At 45.8% G+C, this 13,430-nt stretch overlaps 1 protein-coding gene across 3 annotated transcripts in view; it reads left to right on the top strand.

Moving 5' to 3' along the window:
* Positions 1-13,430, top strand: part of LOC130129501 (cadherin-18) — a 94,279-nt gene that overhangs the window by 20,047 nt on the left and 60,802 nt on the right. For all 3 annotated transcript variants that reach the window (XM_056299048.1, XM_056299047.1, XM_056299049.1), the window contains exon 2: positions 4,159-4,453. In XM_056299048.1, coding sequence (XP_056155023.1) covers positions 4,159-4,453 — 295 coding nt within the window. The remainder of the gene's footprint in view (positions 1-4,158; positions 4,454-13,430) is intronic.

Raw genomic sequence — 13,430 nt, 5'->3', positions numbered from 1 at the left:
AAATTCCTTGGAGTCCACATCAGCGAGGGCCTCTCCTGGACATCAAACACCCAGGCTCTTGTGAGAAAGGGCCCAACAACACCTGCATTTCCTGAGGAGGCTGAGGAGCGCCCGCTTATCCCCCAAAATTCTCACCAACTTCTACCCCTGCACCACAGAGAGCATCCTGACCAGCTGCATCTCAGTGTGGTACGGCAGCTGCACCTCAGCAGACCAGAAAGCTCTGCAGCGGGTCGTCAAGGCGGCCCAGCATATCACCTGACCCAGCTCCCAGCCATATAAGATATTTATCAGAAATGCTGCCTTCGAAGGGGTCTCAGCATTAGCAGAGCCCACCCACCCCAACCATGGACTGTTCTCCCCGCTGCGCTCTGGGAGGCGCTACCGGAGCCTCAGAGCCCACACTACCAGGCTCAAAAACAGCTTCTTTCCCCAAGCTGTAGCCCACCTGAACCTGGCCACCCACTGAATGTCTGTAAATATGTTCATACTCGTGCTCTTTTTTACTTATCTTTAGCGTTTAGTCTGCATCTGTATATATCTTATACTATGGTTGCTGTATTTGTCCATGTCTGTCTTACAGTGTTTGGTGAAGCTGCAGCCCTCATTTCATTGTACACGTGCTTGCACATTGTTTTTAATGACAATAAATTGAATTGAATTGAATTAATTTGGTTGTGCTTTGCAGCTCCCGGGGGTGTTGTATGAATGTGAAGCCGGATGCTAGAAAGCAGCATGTATACATTGTCGACTTTCCATGATGAGGAAAAAAAAAAAACAGAAAAAAAACAGTGATGAGGGAATGAGGAGGAACCCTTCGAATTTGCAACAAAAACTAAAATCAATGAAGGCTCAAAGCAGGTCCTTGTAAGTTTGTAATCTCAGGTTGAGGCTTAAAACAGGCAAAGATGCCCTCGAACTGTTTCCCGTCTTATTTTATTTTCTTCTTTTCTTTCAAGTGTTGGCTCTGGGTCTCTCCTCGTTCTCCACTCAGACACGCTTCCTCTGCTTCTGTAACGCCGGCACGCCATGTAAAATCACACACCAGGGTGCCTTTATGCCGCCTTTTGTTGGGTTCAGCCGTAAAAAGGCAAAGCCGGCGTAAAGATGGGTCCTCGTTCCATCGGTGCTGGGGGATTTCCATGTAAAAACAACTTCCGTCTCGTTGTCGTCGTGCTCTATTCACAGCTAGCCTAACAAAGATTTACCTTCAGCGTGTGATGTTTGTGTAATGGCCCGCAACCTGTTGACACTTTTATCACCTCTGTGTAGTTTCACAAAGCTATGGGTGCATCGATGGCTCACACTTTGCCGAGCATGATGTATTAGCTCCTGCAGAAAAAGTCAATGGCTAAATTAGTGCGGTGACTCGAGGCCGAACTAAATTTATGTACTGGCGTATTTCGGAGAGCTCCTCCAGACGGAAACAAAAGTGGATCTATCCCCGTAGTACTTCGAAGGTAGTGCAATACCCCTGAAGAAGAAACGGGCATCTGCACTTAGTCTTGCTCAAATTATAGTGCATGAAATGGTTGCCAAACTTGCCTTTTAGGCTAAAACTGGGGGGGAAAAAATTCAAAATGGACTCCATGGAACAAAATACCATTGTCAGTGTGGAGGTAGAGCTCTCCGACTTAATATAACCGGCTCGCGTGTACACTGCCATTGTGTTGCACACAGATCTTGGAACTTTTTAGGCCAAGAAGCAGAGCGTCGACTCACTGTTATCCACCAGCTGATTAATTACCCGATTCAACATGATCTCTGACTCCTCACCTAATTACCAATTTGATATTTACCACAGAAAGGACAGTTTGCTTTCATCAGGAGTCAGGCTCGCAATCAACAGCGGCTTTCTAATGAGTAATTAATTTGCTATTCTAGGTTCTGATTGGATTTGGCCTCGGCGACTCCGAAGCTCATGTTGTTACATAAAGACCGCGTGTGTGTGTGTGTGTGTGTGTGTGTGTGTGTGTGTGTGTGTGTGTGTGTGTGTGTGTGTGTGTGCGTACTCGAGCCGGTGTTGGTGAGGGCTCATATGTGAATTCGTCTGGTGCAGTTGCCATTCGTCCAACTGTGATCAGCCTGCTGTTTCCACACTTCTCATTTCTCGCTCATAAAAGCTCAAATGGCCGGTGATGGGAAATGTCTGCGCGTCGACACTTTTTCCCAAGTTGCACAAATAAAAGACAAACAAGGTGGCTCTCGCACAGTGTAAACGCACCACGCCTTGTAGTCGGGGTGAGGAAGCGTCTGCGAGCAGCTGCAGAAGTACCTCCGTTAGCGCGGTTTGGAAGTGGGCCAGCAGCATCGGGTCTGTTTGCATGCCTTAACAGCGTGTTGCCAACACGCCGATGCTGACCTATGCACATAATAAATATATCAAAGGGAAAAGTATCACACTGTACCCACACAATAACAGCACAGCAGCAGAAAACCTACTGGGCAACGCAGCACTTGGTTTAATGCATCTTGGATAAAAAGGCACTGAAGTATGGCGCCATATCCCATAATTCAAAGGCTGCGCTTAGAGCTCCTTGTTATGGATTTAAAAAAGAAAAATAAGACTTGACTATTCCTTCATTTTGTTGAGTAACGATTCCCCCTGAAATCTCAAAAGTTTCCTGGCCTGATTTATTCACGGGGGTAAACGAAGTTGTTTTGGGATGGCGGGGTCACTACGGTGGCCCGGTGAGGGAATCCCGCAGTACTGTGAGACGTGTCTGTCAAGTTTAAACCTGGAACTGTGGCGCAACCGGCAGGAAAGTCTTAATCCTCTTGGTATCAATTATGACTGAACAAGTGGCGCGGGTCCTCCATTTTTCTTGCACACTTAGTGGAATACAAGACGGCACTGCCATCTTTAAGTGTCTTGTAAAGATTTCGGCGAAACCTTTAATCTCTAAAGACGGAGTTCCTCAGAATTTGGGGGGTACAGTAAAGCTGGGAAGTACAGCGCTGAGCAGTGTAATGTTATCTCAGTTGTGACTTTGAAGCTCACTGGGGGACTGACTGCTGCACAAAACGGGGATATCTCCTCATCCGGAGCCTGGTGGAGAGGATGTATATCAGCGCTCACTGAATGAGAGCGTTTGGTGCAAGTGTAACAGTTTGATAGATAAGATGGATTTCAACACAATCGTGTGTTCAATCACAATGTGCTGTATCCAAGACCGCCATACGTCCCGGATCTGTATTTGGGCACGAGTTCCTCCCGATGAAACGTCAGTCACCAAATCAGGATGCTGTGAGCCCAAACCCTTTTTCTTTTGTTTGAAAAAGATACCTGACATAGTCTTCACGAAATTTCCGTTCTCCATTTCCCCACAATGTTTTTAGGGGAAAGAGGAAAAGGGCAGTGATCATTTAGAAGACATACAGTATAACATAAAATGGCTTCTTACTGTAGCTACAAGTTTAAAACACTCTTATGAGAGCTTCCGGGTGGCGTAGCGATCTCTTCTGTTGCCTAACAACACGGGGATTTGAACTGGGATCCCCGTGTCACCTCCGGCTTGGTCGGGAATCCCTACACACACTTTTGGCCATGTCTGCGGGTGGGAAGCCAGATGTGGGTATGTGTCCTGGTCGCTGAACCAGCGCCTCCTCTGGTTGGTTGGGGTAGCTGTTCAGGGGGGAGGGAGAACTGGGAGGAATAGCGTGCTCCTCCCACGCGCTACGTCCCCCTGGTGAAACTCCTCACTGTCCGGCAAAAAGAAGCGGCTGGTGACTCTACATGTATCGGAGGAGGCATGTGGTAGTCTGCAGCCCTCCCCGGATCGGCAGAGTGGGTGGAGCAGCGGCCGGGATGGCTTGGAAAATAGGGTAACTGGCCAAGTACAATTGGGGAGGAGAAAAAAAAAGGGGGGGGGGGTAAAAAAAAAAAACAAACAAAAAAAACAACTCTCTTTTATGCAGGCTTTTTAAGTTTCCATAAAGACACATCTTTTTTCTTGTATTCAAACAAGCTCATCTAGTACAGTGTAATTTCACACCATCATCCTCAGAATTATCTTCCAGCTGGTTGATCTACCTCTTTTTGTCTTCCTTTGAACAAGAACACAGGCACCACAGCTTTCACTACAGAACAGTCACGCAGATGTTTCTGGAAATGTCTACCCTCTGTATTCACACACTTGTGTCTGCCCTCTGTTACAGCTTCACTCCAACTCCGACAAAGGGGATGGCTCCGTCAGGTACATCCTGAGCGGGGAAGGAGCTGGGACTATATTTATCATTGACGAGGTGACAGGAGATATCCACGCCACGAAGAGCCTGGACCGGGAAAGGAAAACACACTATGTGCTACATGCGCAGGCTCTGGACCGCAACACAGAAGAAGCTCTGGAACCAAAGTCGGAATTCATCATCAAAGTACAAGACATCAACGACAATGCCCCCAAATTTCCAGACGGACCCTTCGTAGCATCTGTGCCTGAGATGTCTGAAGTGGGTGAGTAGCACCCCCTCATATGTTGGGTTTTCAAGTCATTGCTCCCTTCTTTTGGCAGCTATAAAGCTTGGCTTAGAACGTTTGGACTTTGAAATTCCATTAATTTGAGGAAACAAAAACCCCTCAACCCAAAACACTGAAAGAACAAAGCACAATAAAAAAAGAAAAAGTTCTCATTCATTTTTCTTGCCATTCTGTAGCTATAGATACTCTTGAGGGAAACTAAAATTGGTTGGCTCCATCTTCTGTGTGTTTCCGTTGATTTCAAAGGCTATATATAAAGACAATTTAACACCAGCTGTTCCCATAAGATGCTCTGACAGAAGGTAAAATGCTCCTTTATTCTGAGGAATTATGATCCAATTTGGCTTCACTTTATGTATTTTTCAAAGTTTGTCCTTGCTCTGATATAGTTTTGGAGATCGTCTGATCTCCTGTGACTCAGTCTGCTTCCTTTTCCCCCTTTATTTTTGTATTTTCTTGTTGTGCGACGGTTCCCCTGGTGAGGTCTTGCTAATTCTGCCTCCTGAGCATCCCAGCCATCAAAACTATGGAAACCTCTGTCATACAAAGACTGGAGGGATTTTAAATAAATAAATGGATAAAAAATGCTTCAATCCACCTCCTCGGAGACAGCTGCTCCTACATGTACTACACCCAGCATCATGTGTTATTTGTTATGCCTTTATTCTGTTCTGTTTTTAGCTTGGGTTGAACTAAACCTTGCCCTTTCTCAGTCCAGTGCATTCTGCTTTATCACATAATGGCAGAATTGTGTTGTGCTCAGACATTTCATTACTGGTCTTTGGACACGTGTGAGTTTCCCCACTGGCTCGCCCAACTGCTGTCAGAGTGATTCTACAGTCCTGTTCGCATGGGACTAGTATTACCTGGGGAGGTCATGTGATTTAGAAATTACCCCCCCCCCCACGCCTGTGTTTCATGCAGCGCATTCGCATGGGACAAGCGAAGTCTGTATTTTACTCGAATTTACTGACATTATCTCCCCGAAAATGACTGAAAATGTCAAGGCTCCCCCTAACATCTGCATCTGAACTCTTCCCCAGGCTTCGCCCTGCCCAGCCATACTTCACCATCTTTTGGGTCCTATCGCACCTGCTCACTCGCCACTCACCCTACAGTGCGGGCGAGACTGGCCGGTGGTGTGCCCGGTGTCCAAGGGGCCGGGATCCCACCCCAGCCGGTGTTCTGACGATTTATGCTGGCCTTATTGAAAAATGCTACTGTAGCGCGAATCAATAGCAGAGTCTAACCGTAACCCTAACCTCGCCACCATGTGCTGAACCGCTAAGTAACGCGTCTCGATAGGTAGCACATATCGACAGCGCCGGCCCTCACTTTCATTGCAGATTTTGCTCTTCTGATGGACTTGAGCTTGCTCTTTCTGTGAATGGGTCTCCATGCTATGTAGCGAGAATAACCTCCAAGTTCCACCCAAAATGCTGTCAAAACGTTCATTTATACTTTCCACTGCACTCTCCATAATTCTTGAACGGGAGAGAAGCAGAAAAAAGGCCCGGAGAAAACAAAAAACCTTGCTAAAAAAAAAAAAAAAACAGCCCCAAATTACTGAGATGCCAATTCAAACGGAACTAATATTACCAGATATGACCTCTGTGTTTGTCAAAATATGGCAGGTAATTTGCGCTGGAATTTTTACTTTACAAATTACGGACATGGCCGTTTAGCACGGGATTAAGATCACAGACGACCTCCGCAGTCATTACAAATTACTCGAGGTTCCCAGGTAATACCATTCCGGTGCGAATAGGACACAACTTCATGTAAATGATACGTGATTCAAATCAATGGCACTTAATTAAAAAGCATCCCGTTCATATCGCTCTGTCCATTTTATTTCTCTCTGAAGCTGAACTGTGCGGGGGTACTTAATAGAAATATCTTGCAGAGAAAGTGTGCGGCTTCATCAGATTCTCACAGAGAAGATGGGGATGTGGAAAACCGATTAAAAATGCAAACCTCAATAGCTCTGTAGGCGCCCTCCTTATGAAGAATCGATATCCGCTTTGATTCCTCCTTGCATATTCATGAACAGTCACAACCGCTACTCATACAACTTTGCAGCCAGCACGTTTGTGTTGTAAGTCAGAAGTGCCAAGCACATATCTTAATCTCCTTTAAATGTTTTTCTGATGCATAGTAAGCAGTGCTTATTTACAGCCTCTCGACCCTGTATCTATGTGTGTTCAATAGATAGCAGGTGCAGTTGCGGCTATATGTACAAACCCAATTCCAATGAAGTTGGGACGTTGTGTAAAATGTGAATAAAAACAGTACAATGATTTGCAAATCCTTTTCGACGTATATTCAATTGAATACACTACAAAGACAAGATATTCAATGTTCAAACTGATAAACAAATCATTATATTCTGTTTTTATTTACGTTTTACACAACGTCCCAACTTCACTGGAATTGGGGTTTTTATGTCATATGCTTTATATGGGTGGTATGTTGGCTTAAGGGTTGCCGCTGTTGCCTCACAGCAAGTCATTCAGTCCCGTTCCTCCTTTGCATGTTCTTCCTGCGTTATTATGGGTTGATGGAGATGGACTGGTTACCTGTCCCAAGTGTCTTCCTTGCCTTCCTCCCAGTGCATGCTGGTTAGTGAACCTGAACCTGAGGCGAGTACAGATGATAAATGAATGAATAAATATGAACCATTTCGGATTATTGCATGCAGCAGCTGCTATTAACCCAGCTCTAACTGGCCGGCAAGAGGATAATGGGATAATGAAAATATCCCCGCAACAACAAATCTAGTGTACTGGCACCCATTGTTGGGTGCTGTCTAACAAGACTGCTCATTTCAAAGTTTTCAATGTTGGGCTGCAAACTTCAACGCTGGTCATACAAAAGGGAATCAATCACCAGTGATGACCCAAGGGAGGAAATCAGGGACTGTGAAGGCGAAAATAATTACCCCCCCCCCCCCCGCCCGCCTCCTCTTTTTCTCGCGTCCATTAAAGTCATTCGTCTTTGGCCCGGCGTCTGTGGCATCAAATCGGCTGCAACAATCAACTGTCCTCACACTCCAGAGCACTAATCCCCCAGCATCTGTCAATACCGCCGCTCCTAAGCGCAAAAGGGGGGCTGTCTGGGAATGTGGCGGCTAATTGGTGGTGATGCTCCTTTTTTTTTTCTTCTCTCCCCTGCTTAAATTGATTGGCTGGGTGTGTGCCAGGTGCTCTGACATTACCGTTTTCTCCTACCGTTCCGCGGCGGGATCAAATGTTTTGAGCGCTCGATGAAAGGGGTTTCAATTTTCTCCTGGTTGAAGTGTTTTAAATGGACATGCTGGAGATCCCCCACCCCCCTTCTTTCGCTTCTATAGCCACCATTTCACTTCTGCTCAGCATGCCGTTTGGGTTGGAGTCTATTGATTGTTTAGCCGAATGGATATTGGAAATGTTATTGGAAATACAAGCTAGGAGATTTTGGAAAAAAAAAACAAAAATGAACAGGTACACAATTCCTTTTCAAACCAGTTAAAAGAAAAGAAAATTCAATTCAGGGTTCTAGGCAGAGGACCAGATGACTTTTGATTCATTTTCCCTCCATCTGTCCCTCTTAAATGTGGTTTCCAGTACGTACTGCCATCCGTTATAACAAACAGATTTAAGGGCCCTCAGAGGGCCTGCCGAGTACACGGTAACTTCGTAAGGTAGAGAAGAAATAAACCCCTCCATCTGTACATGCTGGAGGTATATTTTATAGAGTTGGTGAGCATATCCAATCTTACATTGTGCTTCAGACTGCAAAGTACATCCGTCTATGTAATTAATCAAATATAAAGTAATAAAACCAAAGGACAAAAAGTCTGTCAGTGGAGAGATAACTAGAAATACATCCCTCACATATTAACTTCCTTCAAGTTTTTTTTGTTTGTTTGTTTTGTTGGAATAACAAGCCACATTTCTTGTTTTCTGCAACTAATTGGCATTATCCAGTGTTTCAACTGTTGGTTCTTCTAAAAAAAAAAAAGAAGAAAAATAAATAAATTCTTAAGCGGAAACACCTTGCTCCATTAGCACATTAGCCGTCACTTGTTTACAGAAATAAAGAAAGAAAAAACACAGCAAAGGACTGTGTGGTAGGTTTAAATCAATAGTCTTTGCAGTGGAAAAAATCCTCAGACAAAAAAAAAAGGAAAAATAAAAAAAGGCTTTTTAGTTTGAACATGAAAAGTTTCACCCCTCTAAAACGAAGTTTCAGCAGTAGTCAGCATGAGACTGCAGAGATGACAACAAAATGTTTACAAGTTTAGAAACTCCGAGATGGGAAAAGGCTGCTGAATGTGGAGAAGTTGTACTTGGCACTGAAGAAGGACGAGGGCAGTCCGGTGGCAGTAATGCCATCCTGTAGCACCAACCCTGAACTTTTAAAAGTGCATTATGTTTTCTGGCCACAGCCATAAGTCAGCCGGTGACAGTGGCTCTAGAGGAGCTGAAACCAATGGGATGTCATGGAAGCAGACACAGGCGAGGTGAGGGGCTGCACAATATGATGATCTGGTTATGAAAATCACAATGTTCATTTTTCCAAGCATTGGATTTCTCTTTTCTTAACATAGCCAGTTTTCAATACTTCTTATTTACTCCCAAAACTGGGGTACATGGGACCGCCCCCCTTTATCCATGAACACTGGTGCTTTCTCCAGTTGTATGGGAAGAGGGTTTCATAGATAGAATACTAGAAATAGGGCTGCAAACTTGCATTTGCTGCAGCTGTGCAGCTCATTATTCCCGTGGACCTTCACAACATATGTGCTGCATCATTATGTATGCAGTTGAGTGTTTACTTCTTCATAAGTTGAGTAAGGCAGTAAAAAGAAACAAAAATGAATAGTACAAATAAAACGGGTTATGCATTAATATTGGATTACACGTGTATTGGTTGAGCATCACAGTGAACTAGATTATGGATTTCACTGACATTGTTCTTTTGTGATTGTTCATAACTGTGCAGTAGTTTAGGAGTTTAATTCCAAAAGCAGCCAACCCTTGCAAAATTATGATACAATCAAAACATGTGACAGGAATATTAAAGCGCAGTAGAAGGGGCGTCCGGGTAGCGTGGCGGTCTATTCCGTCACCTACCAACATGGGGATCGCCGGTTCAAATCCCTGTGTTACCCCCGGCTTGGTCGGGCGTCCCTACAGACACAATTGGCCGTGTCTGCGGGTGGGAAGCCGGATGTGGGTATGTGTCCTGGTCGCTGCACTAGCGCCTCCTCTGGTCGGTTGGGGCATCTGTTCAGGGGGGAGGGGGAACTGGGGGGAATAGCGTGAACCTCCCACATGCTATGTCCCCCTGGTGAAACTCCTCACTGTCAGGTGAAAAGAAGCGGCTGGCGACTCCACATGTATCAGAGGAGGCATGTGGTAGTCTGCAGCCCTCCCCGGATCGGCAGAGGGGGTGGAGCAGCGACCGGGATGGCTCAGAAGAGTGGGGTAATTGGCCAATTACAATTAGGGAGAAAAGGGGGGGGCACAGTAGATAAATCGGGTCTCCGCTTGACAAAATGGAGACATTCTCACAGAGTTGATCCTCTGTAGTTAGCGGAGGTCGTCCCTTCCTCCTCCTCCTCATAAAACTGATGTGCAGCATTTTGTAATGCAATTCTAAATCTGTTATCATTTAAAAAAAGGTGTTGCAACAAAGCTGATATCCAAGAACAATCCAAAGATCAGGTATTAATAAGACATTTGTTTTCATATGCAGGTAATTAGGAATCAGCCCATCGTCCTTTGTTACAGGAAGTCCCAAAACTGATCAAGCCCAGCTAATTCTCAGTGTAATTTTAGCTGTAAGGTTGACAGGGACTCGGTGAGCTCCAGTCACAATGTTGAGTATGTGGCTCATTAAAGCTCGTGTTTGAATCTGCTCCCCGGGATTTTTAAAGACAAAAAAAAGCAAATAATATACAGTGGCATGGACTCCCAACGAATTTCAGTTGCTTCATTTGTCAACTTCCCAACGGAAAACTAAAAAGCAGATTTCTAAAACTCTCGTAAAGTTTATAAAACTCATAACTTAGTCATTACCTGTTCTCCCCAATTGTACACAGCCAATTACCCCACTCTTCCGAGCCGTCCCGGTTGCTGCTCCACCGACTCTGCCGATCCGGGGAGGGCTGCAGACTACCACATGCCTCCTCCCATACATGTGGAGTCGCCAGCCGCTTCTTTTCACCTGGCAGTGAGGAGTTTCACCAGGGGAGGATCATGCTATTCCCCCCAGTCCCCCACCCCCGAACAGGTGCCCCGACTGACCAGAGGAGGCGCTAGTGCAGCAACCAGGACACATACCCACATCCGACTTCCCACACGCAAACACGGCCAATTGTATCTGTAGGGACGCCCGACCAAGCCAGAATTAACACGGGGATTCAAACCGAAGGTCCCTGTGTTGGTAGGCAACGTAATAGACCGCTACGCCACCCGGACGCCCATTCATTACCTGTTCTAAGTGTTATATTATTGTCCTGCAACTAAGATTCACTTATTAATCTGTAACGATGGCTGACGATGACTTGGATTTCATTAAGAGTAAAGGTTAAAGCCCGTGTCCCATTAGTAACTTTCAAGTCTTGCACTTCAGTTTATTTTTGTCAACAGTCATAACTGGCGGCATTGTAAGAAGATCGAATAGTTATTTCAAAAGAAAGAATCTGAAAATAAACAATCTGAAGATGATTTAAATTGATATTTGATAGTTAATAAGACGGCATCGCATTAACATGCGTCTGAAAACCGCCCTGTCACATTTCACTCGTATGTGAAGGATCCCCACAGACAGTGCAGTCGTCATCTTCGGTCGGTGTGCAGTTGATCCTGAGCAGGTCACCGACTCCAGGAGAGATGACACGGCCCCAAACCCCGCCATGTTGGTCGTTAGCTTTAACGCGCTGTTGCATTGAAGGGTCATTCCGCTATTTTTAAACCTGGGCCCTATTTTCCATCATTTTGGGTCTAAATGACCAGTGGGGACACCAATTTTTGTTATTGATCCAGTACCGAGGGAGAACGCTTCAGCCGGCAGCCGCGAAATGGGCTGCGATATAACCCTTTGGGGTAATTGCCCCGTCAAAGTTCGTCCACTAAAAGTGCTTGTTCTTGTCACTCAGATTGTCATTATAAGTGTCTGACAACGTTTTGGAAAGGATCCCTACAGAGATGGACCTTTTTCTTTATGTTTCGCTCCTTCTGGTCTCTGCTGTAATACTCCTTTACCTGCTGCTTACGATTTGTGTGCGGGGGCGTGGCTCGTTTACCAAAGAAGAAGTCACGCCGAGTCTTATCGGAGCTGACCGTTCATTTGAGGTAGCGTAGCCTGAGACACAGAGGAGCTGCTAGAGTAAAAGAAGACACCACAGAGACACATTTGGGCCGCCCGTCAGTAGGGTTTCCACCTTGAGCTTAGAAAAACAAGGGACACTTAACCCCATCTCGGCTCCCACGACCCCTACCCAGACCCCCTGACCCCCATCTCAATGGAAAAGGTTGCGTTTGTTTGTTGTTTGTTTGTTTTTTGTTTTTTTTTATAACAATTTCTCTGATTCTGTGGATGCACACACAGTGTGGTGGTATTAGTTCAGACTGTGTCAGGCTCATGTAAAGGGAAATATATACAGTAACCCTGTCAGAGTAATTATCTCTCGAGAAAACACACATCCATCCATCCATCCATTAGCCAAGCCGCTTATCCGAATCCGGGTTGTGGGGATGCTGGAGCCCATCCCAACAGTCACCGGGCCGCAGGCGAGGAGACACCCTGGACTGGCCACCAGTCCATCACAGAAAACACACATGCAGCTACATACCGTCTCAGTTAAGTACTTTATTGGCCAACAAAAGCAACACACAAAATAAATTCAATGAACGTAACAATGTAATATTGTACAAATGTACTATTTGTTAACAAAATTATATTATTTGATTTAATAATAAATGTACAATTTTAAGACGTAGGCCATGTGGCCCTGGTACCCCGGGGAAACTGCTGTGGTAAACCACCGCAATTTTCTGCTGACGGAGAAGAGAGAAATACGCAGACACTGCCTGTGTATTTCTTCCTTCCCTGGTTTTGAGAATACTGAACAAATCACACTCCAGGAGCGCATCGTTTCCTTCTGAAATACGGGATATGTCCATATTTTAAGGGACGGGTGGCAAAATAAACGAGCACGAAACCGTCCAGACACACGGCACACCCGCCAAGTGTGAAATCGATCGGATGAACGGTTGCCGAGAAAATCCAAGGGCAGCCAGACAGACTCCCTCCATTTTAGCTAGATTAGAGGGTGGGTGTGGGTGCCTTTAATCTACGTATTGAACGAAAACAGCGTTGTCTGCTTGCCTTTTTGCTACATGTTTTGATGCTTAAAAGCTTGGTGTCCCCATTTCTTTTCTTTTTTTTGTGGGGTGGGGGGTCCCCCCCCTTTCTTTTTCTCCTCAATTGTGTCTGGGAAATTATCCAACTCTTCCGAGCCCCCGGTCGCTGCTCCGCCCCCTCTGCCGATCCGGGGAGGGCTGCAGACTACCACATGCCTCCTCCGATACATGTGGAGTCGCCAGCCGCTTCTTTTCACCTGACAGTGAGGAGTTTCACCAGGGGGGCGTAATACATGGGAGGATCATGCTATTCCCCCCAGTTCCCCCTCCCTCCTGAACACGTGCCTCGACCGACCAGAGGAGGCGCTAGTGCAGTGGCCTGGACAAATACCCACATCCAGCTTCCCACCTGCAGACACGGCCAGTTGTGTCTGTAGGGACCCCCAACCAAGCCGGAGGTAACAAGGGGATTCGAACCGACGATCCCCGTGTTGGCTGTGTTGGTAGGCAACAGAATAGACCGCTGTGCTACCCGGACGCCCCCCATTGTCATTTCTAAGGTTTCATTGTTTTGTTGTTTTATAAAATACACTTAAGTA

This window comes from Lampris incognitus, chromosome 19, assembly GCF_029633865.1.
Source record: "Lampris incognitus isolate fLamInc1 chromosome 19, fLamInc1.hap2, whole genome shotgun sequence".
Lineage (NCBI taxonomy): Eukaryota > Metazoa > Chordata > Actinopteri > Lampriformes > Lampridae > Lampris > Lampris incognitus.
The sequence above is the reverse complement of the archived record's forward strand: the minus strand, read 5'-3'. Positions and strand labels throughout refer to the sequence as shown.